Source organism: Triturus cristatus, chromosome 5_2, assembly GCF_964204655.1.
Source record: "Triturus cristatus chromosome 5_2, aTriCri1.1, whole genome shotgun sequence".
NCBI classification, from domain to species: domain Eukaryota; kingdom Metazoa; phylum Chordata; class Amphibia; order Caudata; family Salamandridae; genus Triturus; species Triturus cristatus.
In genome coordinates this window covers 19,051,221-19,067,016 of record NC_140588.1, presented here as the reverse complement: position 1 = coordinate 19,067,016, position 15,796 = coordinate 19,051,221, and the positions used below count along the sequence as shown (strand labels likewise).

The 15,796-nt window shown below is 46.6% G+C and overlaps 1 protein-coding gene across 1 annotated transcript in view; it reads left to right on the top strand.

Annotated features, from left to right (window-relative positions):
* MARCHF6 (membrane associated ring-CH-type finger 6) overlaps positions 1-15,796 on the top strand; it is a 1,340,093-nt gene that overhangs the window by 487,251 nt on the left and 837,046 nt on the right. Inside the window, exon 15 of the mRNA XM_085606770.1 lies at positions 13,729-13,863. Coding sequence (XP_085462896.1) covers positions 13,729-13,863 — 135 coding nt within the window. The remainder of the gene's footprint in view (positions 1-13,728; positions 13,864-15,796) is intronic.

Below are 15,796 nucleotides of genomic sequence, written 5' to 3'. Positions count from 1 at the left end.
AACACTACCAGTTCACAACCCTGGCCTTCGGATTAAAATCTGCGCCAAGGGTCTTTACGAAATGCCTGTCGGCGGTAGCGGCACACCTACGAAAGCAGGGAATACACGTATACCCCTACTTGGACGACTGGCTGGTCAAGGCAAGCTCACGCGAGAAGTGCGAGAGGCACGCAAAACGCGTAACAGACGCCCTCACAAGTCTGGGATTTTCCATCCACTGGGGAAAATCATCGCTGGAACCGGAACAGGTAAAGATTTTCCTGGGGGCAAAGATCAACTCCCTCAACAGTACAGTAGTGCCCAGCGACAGGAGGACAGATGCTCTACTGAAGGAGACGCAGCTCTACCAGAAGGGGCGAGCTCTGACAGTGAGGGCGGTGAGCAAGATGATGGGGATGATGGCGTCCTGTATCCAGCTGGTGCCGAATGTACGCCTGCACATGAGACCATTCCAGGAATGGCTGCAACAGCAATGGTCACAAGCGAACGGAAGTTGGGAGCATCTAGTGGTTGTTACGCACGCAGTGCAGGAGGAGATAACTTGGTGGAACAGAGACAACATAACAACGGGGAGAAGCCTGACACCACCAAGCCCAACAATGACCATTACCACGGACGCATCGCAGAAGGGATGGGGAGCGCACATGGACAACCTCAGAGTGAGGGGTCTATGGGCCCCAGAAGACGCGGTCCGCCACATCAACTACCTCGAGTTGAAAACGATACTGTTAGCCCTGAAGGCATTCCAGAGACACCTGTTCGGCCAGAGGGTGTTGGTACAGACAGACAACACCACGGCGATGTTCTACATCAACAAACAAGGGGGGACACAGTCGTTTCCCCTCTCATCCCTAGCTCAGGAAATTTGGAGATGGGCCATACCTCTCAAAATAGATCTACTGGCAATTCACCTACCAGGGAAGGACAATGTGGAGGCAGACTGGCTAAGCAGACAGACCTCAGCATCACACGAGTGGGAGCTCAATGGCCAGGAAACGGAGAAAATCTTCCAGAGATGGGGGACTCCCACAATAGACCTATTTGCAACACGCCACAATGCAAAATGCCGAAGCTTCGCGTCCAGGCAACCAGATCAGCAATCCAAGGGAAATGCCCTATGGATAAGCTGGTGGAGGACATTTGCCTACGCCTTTCCACCGATACCCCTGTTGCACAGAGTGCTCGACAAGTGCAGAACCAGCAACATGACTCTGATCCTGGTGGCTCCACAGTGGGCGAGGCAGACATGGTTCTCACAGATTCAAGAAATGGCGCAAGGCAAACCGTACAGGTTCGAGAGGAGAAAAGACCTGCTCTCAATGCAAAACGGGGAGGTCCTGCACCCAGAGCCAGAGACACTCAACCTAGCAGCATGGCTCCTGAAGACCTAGAGTTCGCACACCTAAGGTTACCTCAGAGCACTATGCGAGTGCTACGGGAGGCAAGGAAACCTACTACAAGAAAGTGCTACAGCGCAAAGTGGAAGAGATTCACGGTGTGGTGCAGGAAAAAGGGCCTGCAAAACAGAATGACAAGAGACTCAACTGTGCTGAGGTACCTCACACACCTTCTAAAGAGTAACCTCTGCTCGAGCTCCCTAAGGGTACACCTAGCAGCGATCGTTGCCTACACCAGAGGTGAGAAGGGTGGAAGCTTCTTCACCTCGCAGGTGGTGAAGAGATTCATGGAGGGAGCCAAAAGAATGGCACCCCCGAAAAGGTTGCCGCCGCCGGCATGGAATTTAAACGTGGTTCTGACGGAGCTCATGAAGGCGCCGTTTGAACCCATTCACAAGGCCACTCTACAAATGTTGACGATGAAAACTGCCTTTCTAGTGGCCATAACCTCACTACGCAGGGTGAGTGAGCTTCAAGCACTAACGCTGCAGGAGCCCTACATTCAAATTCACAAAGACAGGGTAGTCCTGAGGACGGACCCACACTTCATGCCCAAGGTAGTGTCGGCGTTCCACATGAATCAGAGTATCCAGATACCGAGTTTCTTCCAAAACCCGACTACAAACGCAGAAAAGGCCCTGCACACCCTCGATGCCAGAAGAGCGGTGATGCACTACATTGAAAGAACCAAGGAACTCAGGAAGTCGAAGCAGCTGTTTGTGTCCTTTGCTACTAGCTTCATGGGTAGACCAGTCACCAAGGGCACCATCGCTAGGTGGATTGCCCTCACTATCCAATTCTGTCACAAACAGGCTGGACAGGAGCTAACGGAGGGGCCCCAAGCTCACTCCACAAGGAAGAAGGGGGCCACAGTTGCCTTCCTGGCAAACACGCCCATCCAAGACATTTGTCTCGCAGCAACTTGGGCATCTGTGCACACGTTCACAAAGCACTACTGCGTGGACATTCAAATGAATAAGGAAGCACAGGTCGGACAGAAGGTGCTACAACACATTTTCAACGACCAGCGATCATCTTCCACCCAGCCACCACAAAAGTAGGAAAACCGCTACAAAATCTATGCACAGCATAGTGAATCCAGAAAGATTCACGCTGCAAAACGAAAAGTTTCTTACCTGTCGGTGTAGTTTTGCAGCTTGAAGATCTTTCTGGATTCACTAGCGAACCCACCCACCTCCGCCAGGAAGATGAGGCTGGAGGAAGAGGGGGTGAAATGGATAGGATCAAAGAAGTGGAAACGTACAGAAATATGGACAAAAGGTTTAACCAATCGCCTAGGGTTAAAAAAAAAAAAAAAAAAAAAGGGAAAAAAGAACCCGAAGATGGCGCCCCAAAGGTGGGACTTCCGCAGGAAGCACGACGACGTCACGGGAGGTGCACCAAATGGTGGACGTCGACGCCCACCTGGGCTACAAAAAAAAAAAAAAAAAAAACAAAGAAAAGACTACGAATCCGGACCCAACCACAAGATCGCGGAATAATGCACAGCATAGTGAATCCAGAAAGATCTTCAAGCTGCAAAACTACACCGACAGGTAAGAAACTTTTCGTTATCTAACAAAGGAGCCATTGTACATGCGCAATACCTCGAGGGGGGAGGAGAAATGATGCACAACGCCGATCATAAAACTTCCTCAAGGAAAAACAACTTAGAGTCCAGGCCCAACACTAAATGGCAGGAGTATGTATAGTCTGTCAATCTGCAGCACAACACAATACAAATAGATGCTTACAGGGTAAGTAACATACTCCTTATTGCACAGGGGTGGTGGTTATATGTGCCTCTGCTCCATCACTTCTGGAGCGGTATGCAATCTTTACGTAGCCATTTGGCGCCATCCACCAGAGCGTGTATCCTCCCAAGTGGCAAGTCCAGGATATTCAGGCTATGATCCCAATGTTTCAGCCTCTGTCCTGGATTTTGGTGAGATTGAGCATGAGGTTTTTGGGCCTCATGGCCGTCTGCATCCTGCTGGTTACTCATGCCTGTTGGCCTAAGCAGGCTCTGCAGTGGGACCGAAGTCTCAGTGAGCACAACATCAGGGAATTCTTCCTGACTAGGTACAGATGTCGGAGGAAAGTGCAAAAGATCTGCAGTGATGGCTAACAAACCGCAATTGGGTCAGTGGCAGACCCCTCTTCCATCCCCAACCGGAGCTGTCTGTAGTGACAGATGCATCACTCATGGAGTGGGGTGGCCATCTGGGAGAGGTGCAGATCAGGGGGCTCTGGTCTCTGACTGAGTCCTAGCTCCAAATCAACCTGCTGGAGCGCCTTGAAGCTCACTTATCATTGAAAGCCTTTCTTCCTTCTATCAAGTGAATTCTGGTGCAGGTGTTCACAGGCAACACCACTGCCATGTTATTGTAACAAACTGGGCGGGTGGAGTTGTGGACCCGTTATCAAGAGGCCCTGTGTCTCTGGACATGGCTGGAATGTCAGCACATTTTACTGGTGGTTCAACACCAGGTGGGCTCTCTGTACGCCAGGGCGGATGAACTCAGGCTAAGATGCTTAGAGGATCACAAATGGCATCCCCATCCAGATGTGGTGCAAGGTCTCTTTCAGCAATGAGGAAAGCCTTGGTTTTATCTGTTTGTCACAGTCGAACGTGCAATGTCAGCAGCTTTGTGTGCAGGTTTTTCCAAGGCGATTCTCGCTTGGAGACACTTTTCGTCTCGAGTGGAGCTCAGGCCTCCTGTATGCCTTCCCACCAATTCCACTCCTACTCAGAGTTCTCAAGAAGATCAGGAACGGCCTGGCCCTAGCCATTCTCGTGGGTCCAGATTGGGCATGGAGAGTCAGAAATCCGGAGCTGCTGAGCATGACCATCCGTCCTCCAGTCACGCTAGCCCTTAGAGAGGATCTTCTGTCACAACAACAGGGGGAGGGTTCTGCACCTAAACCTATGCACCCTCCACCTTAATGCGTGGAAATTGAGCGTCAACAGTTGCCAGCTTTTGACCTTCTTCCTGAAGTCTGTAATGTTGTTCTGGCAGCCAGGCATCCCTCCAACAAGTTGGCATATCTCTGCTGTTGGGACAAGTTTGAGTAATGATGTGTTTCCCACAATATTTGCCCCCATTCTGCACCTTGATCTAAGATTCTCTTATTTGCATTGTCTTTGGCCCAGTCGGGCACAATTAAAGGTTAACTCTCAGCCTTCTTGGCATTATTGCAGTGTCGGGCCAACCTTCTCTCTGTAAGTCACCTGTTGTGACTAGGTTCCTTACAGGCCAGCATCCTATGTCCCCCCCCCCCCCCCCCCCCCCCACACCATTCATCATGCCTCAGTGGGACCCCAACCCTTTTCTTACCTTTTTGTGTGTGCACCAACCGAGCCTCTACACAATTGCACTCTTAGACTTTTGACAATAAAAACTTTTTTTTTAGTCGCATACCATCACCCAGGAGGGTCAGTGAATTGCAGACACTCTCTGTACACCCTCCTTATACTACCTCCTACCCAGACAAGCTGGTTCTCCGGACACATGCAGAATTCCAGGTGGCCGATCAACTTTTGGTGCACTATGTAGGAGCCAAAAAAAGGAAAGACAGTGCATAATTGGACCATCTGGCTGTACATTGGTCAATACATTAGGAACTGCTATGCATTGGCCAAGAGGCAACCCCCAAGACCTGCGAAGTCACTCCACTAAATCCAATGCTGCGATTACTGCGTTAGTGCAGTGTCCCTGTCCTGGACATTTGTCAGACAGCAACCTGGACCTCGCTGCACATGTTTACCAAGCAATACTGCCTGGACAGTGAAGTCAATTGTGACGGGCACTTCACCCGTGCAGTCCTGCAGACCATTCTAATTTAACTGGCTTTGCAGTCCCATGTCCTATTTTAAGGTTCCAAATCTGTGTGTAGAAGTCTCTATAAGATGAATAAGTTACTTGCCTTCAGTAACGCCTTATCTGGTAGAGACTCTGTCCAGTCACTGCTTCTTTACTGACCATCCCATCCTGCCCACTCCGCGAACGGATTATGGTGTTAGGGACACCCTTATCAGTGCCTTAGCTTGTCACACAGGTGGCAGTGCTCATTGTGGCTCTGTGCTCCTGGCATAGAAAGTTGTGTAAGTAACTGACATCAGTGCGCGAGGGGCCACCTATATAGGTACAGCACACGTCCCTTTCAGAACATCTGACGTGGAGCTAAACGACACAACCTACCAGTGGGTAGGGGTGCTGCTTGTGAGTCTTCTGGATCCAGTTTGACTCCTGGGGAAATTCTAAGGTAAGGAATTTGTAGCTAGATGTTCTCTACAAGATAAGGCATTGCCGAAGGTAACTTGTTCGGTGAAAACTTTCAAGTAATTCTTCTCAAACAGGACCTCAGAATCACCACTATCAATTAATGTATAGATGAAGGGGGCCATTGTACGGTGAACTGTTCATGGCAAGATGCGTAGCAGGCGTAAGTGGCAAAAGTTCCTATTTGCTCCAATTTATGTGTGACCCCTATTACCTACCAAAGATAGTAATATCAGCGATTATTGGTTCCAGGTTGGTCTGAGGAAACTTAACATCAAGGAGAATGTCATCAGCATATAAACTAATGATGTGTTTATTTGTGTAGATTCTGATGCAGCTGTCAGCATGGACCTTGCGTATACATCTGACCAGAGGTTTCACAACCAAAGAGAAGAGCAGGGACAACAAGGAACACCTCTATCTAGTTCCCCTAGCTAGGGAGATGTCACCCGAAACCACTTTGTTGTCGAGTACCATAGCTCCTGCAGCTTCGTGTAGTAGGCTGACCAATGAGAGAAAGTAGCTCCCGACCACATTCTTGCTTGAACAGGAAAAGGCACTGCACTGAGTCAAAGGCATTCTCTGCATCTAGGTTTGCCACCATGAGTTGTAACTCTGCATTGATAATGTAAATAATGGATTCAAATCTTCAGAAATTATATTGTGTGGACCTGGCTCATATAAAATCTGCATCATCTGGGAAGAAATGGCATGTACAGAAATAAGCAAACCTCTGGCTTCCAGGCTAATATTTTATTGTCTACATCAATCAACAAAAGTGCCGGGTATGAGGAGCATTCTGTTGCCAGTTCACCCAATTTCAACAGTAACATAATAAGCATCTCAAGCGGAATCTGGCAAACGTCAAGCCAGAAGTGACTCCTCATGCATTTTAAGGTAGAGAAGTGTACTCCAGTCGTAGCATTCTTAATAAAGTTCAACACCAATACCAGTAGACACAGGGCCTTACTGCTAGCTAATTGTGAAATTGCCTCCCTTACCTCTTCAGCTGTAAATGGTGCATTCAGCCAATCCCATTCCCCCATCTTCATTTCATAGTCCAGGCATTACGAAATCCCACCTAGAAGAGTAGAATGAGTGATAATATTGCCCAAAGACTTCAACGACGATCTAAGGAGTTCTACATACCTTCCCTTCATCATTCCTTCTACTAGATCAGCCTTTAGCATAAGCCACGCCCATGAAGCGCCCAGGGCATTCACCTTCACCATACCTTCTTGCCATATCTTCTGTTTTGTAAACATAGTATCTGAGTCAGGTGCCTCTCCAGCTGCCTCTCGATACTCTACCAGAAGATCTTTAATTTACTGCAGGATAGATATAGCCACAGTAGCAGCATATGTATACTTCAGCCTACCCAGAATTTTCTCCTGTTTCTTAAGCCACCTTCTAACGAATCTAAGGACCCCACTCTCCCTGTACATATATCCTAAAGCTCTCCACAGTGTACATCTTCTCTCAGCCATAAACGATTTTTATTGAAAAAAGGTCTTCACTTCTGACGTCGGATTTCTAACTGCTGCATCAGACATTACCTCACTTTTAAATCTTCAAATCCTTGTTGGAATAGAGATGTGAAGCTTCAACTCTGTGATCTCTAGAGAGTAATCTTGCAATGTTCTAGATAAAATGCCAACAGTATGATGGACACCATGTAGAGTACCCCCATAAGGATTAGATATATTCTGGAGTGAAAATCACAGACCCACAAATAGGTGTAGCTTCTAATCTCGGGGTTACGATGACACCAAGTGTTTAACAAGTCATAATAACTAATCCTTTCTCATAGCTGTGTTGCTTCCTGTGTAACAGGCTAGACAAATGAGCATGTCCTATCGAGTGTACCATCTAGGATCTAATTGAAGTCACCTTCTCAGACTACAGTTTACCTTCAATACTGATGCTGCTGGCCTCGCATATTTTACAAATATTCTTGAGTTTTATTGGGGTCATACCTATTTATAGTTTTGCGTAGTAATAGGGGCCAGCTGTATGAACCAGTTTAATGTCATCGCTGTCCCACGACGGTTGAATAGAAAGCCTGTCTCCTTGGGTATTGGCATTGCAGTGTCCCTGGAATACAAAGAATACACCAAATGAAATATATGGAGCTTTTGGGCCCTAGCCAGTTCTATGTTTTGTGCTGACAAGTGGGTCTTATCAAACATGAGGGCATGGACACCATGTCTCCTAGCATAAGTAATAATGTTCCTAGCTTAACAAGAGCTGTTGAGCCCTCTGACATTTCAGGACATCACACATACTGAAACTGCTGTTTAATCAAATAGAACCTAGTACAGAGCCTGTAAAAAGCTGGTTCTATTTATGGTATACCACTAGGTGGTTATACCATGCACAGAATCAGGACATTCCCCCAAAGTGTACAGGGCTCAATGTAAAACTCAAAGTGCTCTATTAGTGGTAGTGTGGGTGAGCAGCCTTAGGCTTATCCCAGAGGAGTGTAAGATATTAATTGCACAACATTGATCAATAATGGACACACAACCCTAAAAGGAGATCGACACCAATTTTACAAAAATAAGCTTTGTTTGTATTTTATTTTAACAACAAGATCTTAGTAATAAGGTAAGTACGTTTTCAAATAAAAATACTTTACACTTTCAGAAGTCTACACAGTGCAATTTCTGTACAGTTCAATGTTATCTAATGGAGGAAAACATTATGCAGTTTCAATTCACTAAATCTTTATTTAGTAATCAAATGCGGATGATGCGGTTCTGATGGCTCGGACCACTCAGGGCCAAGTATGTGTCTTTTATGGGGCACCTGGACTTGTCATTTAACTTTTCCAAGTCCTACATAATGGTAGTGTGTCAGCACTTCTGTACATTGGAGTTTCCAAGGCGTCCCTTGCTCGGAGAAGCGTTCCGCCTCGAGTGGAACCCAGGACTCCTGTATACCTTCCAACCAATGCCACTCCTGCCCCGAGTTCTAAAGAAGATCATGACAGACCGGGTCCAAGGCATCCTAGTGGCTCTGGAGTGGTCATAGAGAGTTTAATATCAAGAACTCCTTGGCTCAAGCATATGTCCTCCGATCAGGCTGCCCCTTCTTGAGAATTTGCATTCCCAGCAACCGGTCAGGGTACTGCTCAGGGGCCTTCACACCGCCCACCTTCAGACATGGGGATTGAGCGACGACAGCGACACCTCCCTCTGGGCTAGTTCATGTTATCTTGGCAGTCAGGCATCTCTCGTCGATAACTATGTACACCTGCAGAGTCAAAATTGTGGTTTGATGCAACACTCGTCAGGTCGACCCCCCCCAACAGTCTGATGTTTTATTATTTGTTCTGTTTCTTGCCCAGCAAGGCCTTGCTTTGGATACAGTTATGGGTTATCTTTCAGCCCTCTTGGCTTTCTTACGGTTGCCTGATCAGGCCTCCAAGTTTTAATCACCATTTGTGAAGCAATCTCTTGAAAGGGCTATAATACGGTTCCCCCTTCTCTGTTTGTGATGTCTGTAGGGAGCTCGCTTTTAATGTAGGGGTACACAAAGCAAAAAGTCCAGATGGCCTTATTGGTTTAAAGGGGCTTACTTCAATAATCCCAAGTGCTCTATTAGTGTTAGTGTGGTCGAACAGCTTAGGCTTATCAGAAGGAAGTGTTGAGCATTTGTTGTACACAGTCAACAAATGAGATGCACACTCAAGAAGGAAATCCTTGACCAATTTAGAAAAATAACACAGATTTATATATAATTTTAGACACCAATATCATAGAAATAAGGCAAGTACTTTTGGAGATATCGTTTTTACAATAAAATAGTCGAATTACGTTTTTTTGCGGTAGGAACCTCAAACATGATAATGTTATCCTGTGGGAGAAACATACACTACATACATATACTTGCAAATGTTTCTGGAAGGTGTCTTTAGGGACTTAAGGTGCTTAGGGGCAAGGTCAAAGATACCACCAGCAGTACGGTTTTACCTGCCCGGGTGTGTCCGAGTGCAGAGGTGCTAGTCACGTTGGTAACCTTGAGCGCTACACGTTAAAGTCAATAGAAGGGTACCTGGAAAAAGGAAGGCTGCAAGTTGGGACTTGGGGACAAGTCCATCAGAATCCAAAGGGGGGACTCGGCTCTTGAGTGTCTCTGGTGCAAGGCGACACAGTTGGTGTACGTGACCCAGGTCTGTGGGGCTCGGCTGCAGAGGTATTTGGCCGGCTGTCCACTTGCATTGGAGGCTCTCACGGTTCTTGAGTGGACCTGGAGAGGGTTAGAAAACAAGACAGTAGGATCTCTCTTGGAGCAGGCCTCATCAGTCCTGAAGTCCCTCGACAGCAGGTCAGCTTTGGAGGCAGTGGTGTCCGGGCTGGTCACTCAACAAGCCTTGGTTGCGGCAAGTGTTCCGATACTCAGGGTATTGGTGCAGGAAGGCTCCTTGAGGGTCTAGCATCTCAAAACTCAGTGGAGAGATGGGGCTAACCTCTGGGAACTACGGTGACCTCTGGGCTAGATGCATCCTCAGTGGGCCCGATGACCAGCAAGAACCGAGCTAGTACGGTCAGTACCTGCAGATGCAGGAGGATGGCTCCTCCACCCAAGGGAGATACTCTGTGTTTAGCTAAGCTCTGGACAGACCTCTGAAACCTTAGGAGGATGCACAGCTTTTGGATGAGTGGGGTTGGTGCAGTTGTCGAGACTCCAGCAGCAAAGCAGGCTTTGGTGCATATCGTGGGTAAGTCCTCAGTTTTCATGGTGATTGCTCTTCTTTGTCTTTCTTCTGTTCCCAGGTAGACAATTCTGTTTTCATGGGGGGGGGGGGGCGGCTTAATACTGAATTTAGGGGTGTTTAGGGAATTAGCTACTTACCTCAGGGGTGATTACACCCCCCTATATGACCACTTCTTGTGGAGAGTGGGTATAATTCTGACCCAGAGTTGCTAGTTTAACCAAATCCAAGATGGTGAAACCCTCTCTTGGCTGTTCATTTAAGGTGACCCACCTTAGGGGTGTGCCTGGCATCAAAGTGCAACACGCCTACTGAGTATCCAATTTCTCGCCTGCTCTGGTGCAAAATAGGCTCCAGGGGGTGGCGTTTCCCAGATATCAAAGGAGGCAGAGGCTTTGAAGCCTCTGGCCTTAATATGCTAAATCATTAGCCATCCTGCGGGAGGAGGTCTTTCCATCTTCCTCCAGAGCAGGCATTGCTTCCGGCCTCAAAGTGCGGGCTCTCACCTACAGGGGGTCAGAAATGTGTCTGTGGTGGCAGGCTAGATGATACCAGTCAGCCAACACACTAGAGGACTAGTAGGTTTTCAGCGGGCACCTCTAAGATGCCCTCTGGGTGCATATCACAATAAATCTGATACTAGCCTCAGTTTAGATTTATTGAGATAAGGTGTTTGATGCCAAACATCATTATTTTCAGTGAAGCTATTACTTATCTGGGTAACTCGTAATGACCAGTGCCCAGTACATATACTTAAGATGGCTTCCTGATTACTTGCAATGTCTTAGTAGTGGAATTAGACATCACAGGGGCATATCTGCTCACACAGATGTGTCCTCACACATAGTATAATGGACCCTGCCATAGGGCTCTAAGGCCTGCTGTAGGGGTGACTTACATATAGTATACAGGGGCATGGTACACAGTGATGTGCCATGTCATTTTTCCAGAATGATTTGCACCATTTCACGCATACTGCAGTGGCATTCTGCATTTAATTTTCGTGTGGGTCCCTTTAGGTGGCATAATATATGCTGCAGCCCATGGGACCTTCTTTAGTACCCATGCCCTGGATACCATAGGTAACATTTACTAGGGACTTACGAGAGTGTTAAAGTCCATGCAATTGGAGTACAATTGAGCACGCAGTAGTTTTTAGGGAAAGAGCACTGCCACTGGAGGCTGTTTAGCAGGGACCTAGTGCACATCCAGATAAGAACATTAGTTCCATTGGACAAAAAGGGGGATGACTATGTCAAAAATTGGCACTTTCCTACAAAGCTCCAATGGCACCTCAGTCTTGTTATTACTAATTTAATGCGTACTCCATTTTAGCCACTCCACCGTTGTCCTTTGTGACTTCTTCACCATTAAAACTGTGTTCCTGATTGGCATCCCTTCTGCCTGGCAGCGAGTGAGTGATCTTCAGGCTCTCATTTCCTCCACCATACACCACCATCTTTCCCGATAAGCAGGTTCTGTGAACTCGAGCTTTCTTTCTACCAAAAGTTATGACATTGTTCCACGTCGGTCAAACCATCACCCAGCCAGAGCTCTATGCTCTTCGTCACCCCTCTAAGGAGGAGGAGAGACTCCAACGCTTGGACACCAAAAGCTTACTGTCTGCGAAATTCATACCAAAAGTCCATAGAGTGAATAATCAGCTCTTTTTGGGGTTCTCAAGAGCAGAAAAAGCCAAGGCTGTGCAGAAAAGTACCATCTTTAATTGGATTGTGCTGTGCATTAAGATCTGCTATGCATTGGCAAAGAAGCAGCTTCTAGAAGTCTTGTGAGCCCACTCCACGAGGGCAAAAGCTGCTACCACTGTGTTAGCACACAGTCTCTTTCCTAAACATCTGCTAGACAGCTACTTGGGCATCCCTCCAAACATTCGCAAAGCACTGTTGTTTTGACAGCTAAGGTCGACTAGAAGGGCATTTTGTGAGCTCTCTGGTTTGAGTTCATTCACAGCCAACCTCCTGTGGGTACTGCCTTAGTATCTATTCAAAAGGAGAGGAAACTGTGGCTGGAAGTCTCCATCAGAAGAACAAGTTACTTGTCTTTGGTAACATTCCTTCTGGTGGAGACTCTGTCTAGCTGTGGATTCCTCACCAACCCTTACATCCTCCCCATTCTGTGATCAGACTTTACTCCTTAATAAGATCCCAAGTCTAGGAATCTACACACTTGTTCATCTATATGCTTTTGGGGCTCAACGTCTGGGGGCATGGACAGCCTCCAAAGCAACTTATGTGAGTGTGCAGAAGTGGCATCTGTATAGGCCCCGCACGTCACTTCTGCAATGGAACGGCGTCAGTGCGGAGCTCAAGGTACCACCTTCCAGCGCACAGAGGTACTATTGAAAAGTTTCTTGATCCAATAGGATGTCTGGGGAATATTCAAAAGGTGAGGATTCTGTGGCTAGATAAAGTTGCTACTTGAAAGGAGCTTAACCAAAGGGAAGTAAATTGTTCATTTGGGCAGTTAATTTGTAAAATGTGTAATTTTCAAACAGGATAATGACTATCGAAAACAGTAAGTGAAATACTGGACAATACATTGCTCAGGCTGGGCAGAATTAATTATGTGGCAGAGGTGGCCAGGGCAGGGCCTGGCCAAAGATTGTACCCTGTACCTAGACAAAGCTACTCATTGCCAAATGTTGTACATAGCTGTTGAATGACTTGCACCTAGAGCCAATGACCCATGGCCGAGCATAGGTATGTCCGCTAAGCAGGGTGACTTGGTTTCACAGGACGGGGTATGCAGCCTGCTGCTAATTCCTGCTACTCTTAGGTTTCAGCCCTAGTCAGCTAGATTTGGCTCAGGGGTGGGTTGATGGTCGAACTTGCTGCCAACCTCCGGTAAGCCTCGAATTTTGCTTTCAGTTTTGCTAGCAACTTAATCCACATGCTAAATCAACCATTCGAAGAATTGCACATTTTTGAGGAATTCTCTCTTTAATCATCTTGCCTTCAATCCTCAAAGAAGATTCCTCAGCAGTCTCTACGTCGACTGGGAATAGGAAATAGCAGAGGTGCAAAGTACACTCAAAATTTCGTCCGTGTGGGTGGGGATCACCAGCCTTTGTGTTGTGCTTATGTTGAAACGTTTTGTGAGTTGAGTCTAATATCTACAGCTATTTTCAAAACGTGAGAATCTGCAGGAAGATATTAGAAATTCTTTGGTAACTTTTACTGAAAGCAAGGTGAGTAGCCTTTAAATCATCTTTGTGCTGCCAGTCTAATTTCTTGAAATATAATCAATTGTTACGTTTAGGAAGTTAGTCACAGACTAAAAGCTTCTATAAAAACAACATTTTTTTTTACAGGAAATGTTTGATGCTACGTTGAAAGATCGAGAACTGAGCTTTCAGTCTGCTCCAGGCACCACCATGTTTCTCCATTGGCTTGTTGGAATGGTTTATGTATTTTATTTTGCATCATTCATTCTTCTTTTACGGGAGGTAAGTAGCCTCTGCGGTGTTATAATATTTCAACTGAATAATGCAAATAAGTTGACAATTGTGAATAGTTGTCAAGCAGGTTGCTTTATTGACTTGAATGTGCCTGCTTGTTGCTGGCTACCAATTGCAGTATTTATTTCTTTGTTCTGATGTTTCGCAGTGCCCGCACATTTGCAAAATTACAGAATTGTTGGAACAAACTTAAGGGATTGTTACTATTTCCTTTTAAAATGATCAATTGATATAGTTAAAACAACAATTGATGGACAGAATGCAGAACAATGTCATACATTCACCCCAGTACAGTGATCTGGGCCTAAATCCATCGTTTATTTTGCTCACCATGCCATTCCAGTTTGAACCCATCCATATGCAAATCAGTCTTGTCCCTGTGCCCAATGGGAACAGTCCAGCCCGAACTGCCAGGCCAGGTCCTCTCAACTGGAAACAAGCATCCTAGGACCAGTTTCTGGGTTTCACCCCTCTTCAGCCAGGATAGCTTGATTCCAGTGGCATGGAGAGCACTGGACCCACGTCTGGGCATACCCGTCCCACTCTGGGTGACAAAGGCAAAAACAACAATTGATGGACAGAATGCAGAACAATGTCATACATTCACCCCAGTGTTTGCAATTGATATAGTTGCCAAACTCTGCTGTTTGGGTATTAATTTTATTTCATGTTATATATTGTATTCAGAATAAAGCCACTAAGAGCTTACACCTTTTTGTATGAATAGGTGGGATGTTTTGTGTGTTCATTTGTGCTTCACTCAAGACAAGTACAGAGTTTTAACTCCTTTAGTGTGGACAAAGTCATCTCCACTTTTGCCACACTACTTTCTTCCATTGGGATGCTTGGACCAGAGGATTCCCCCTTTGCTGCTGTTACTGGGGACTGACCCGAAAGGCCAAGGGCCCAGCTTGGCAGGAATGATGATGTAGCACCACCCTGCTCTACTGTTGTCATAAATGTACATCCCGGAGTCCATTTGATCCACTGTGCTCCAGCAGCATGAAGGAGCTGCACAGTCACCTGAGCACCGATCAGTGTTGAAAGAGGTTCTGTTGGGAAGGGGAGACTTTGTTCTTTCCATTGAACTGAAATGAAGCAGATTCCCCCTCTAGCATCGCTGCAGCAAAGCGATCCCTGACCAGAAACCCACCCATTAGACAACATGACTTATGCTCAGTTGGAAGCTCCTATCCGCCCCGTTTTTATGTACAGGATGGTGGCTTTACCACAGTCTTCCCTCCCTTGGTTGACTGAGTCACCTACTAGACTCCAAAGGTAATACTTTTATATAAAAAATAAAAAAAACACCCCTGCTCCGCACTGCATTGACCGTCTGCATGCTCTCCTGAGAGGGAGCAGATTTGAGAGTTTATTCCTAATTGCTCAACTCTAGGGTGGCAGAAAGCTCCTCCTTACACAAGGTTTTTTTTGTTTGAAGAATGGGGAGGTCTCCTGGAACCAAATAGCATAATGCAGTATCCCCCTCCCATCCTTAACACTGACAGTCTTTTTAACTGACTTGGGGCAGGCAGATTGGGGTATTTTGTCCCAATCTGTTTGCTGTTTGGGTGCAGACATCAGCTCTAGTCACCAAAGATTATTTTATGAAATGATTGTGGTGGGGAGTGCAACCCTTACAGACATCGTGCTCCACTCCCCATCCTCTGACCCCAGGGGACATAGTCTTTTTGTTCCCTAAGAGGGTAGATTGTGAGATTAACCCCAATCTGGCTTCCTCCAGAGCGCATAAAGCCTCACTAGATCCCATTAATTTTTTTGTATAAAGTAAATGAGATGGGAGTCTTGCTGGCTTTCAACATTGCCACACCCTCACCCTTCATTGCACAGACAGTGATTCTGCCTCCCCAGGGATAGGCAGGGCAGATTTGGGAGTTTACTCCCAGTATGTCAGCCTACT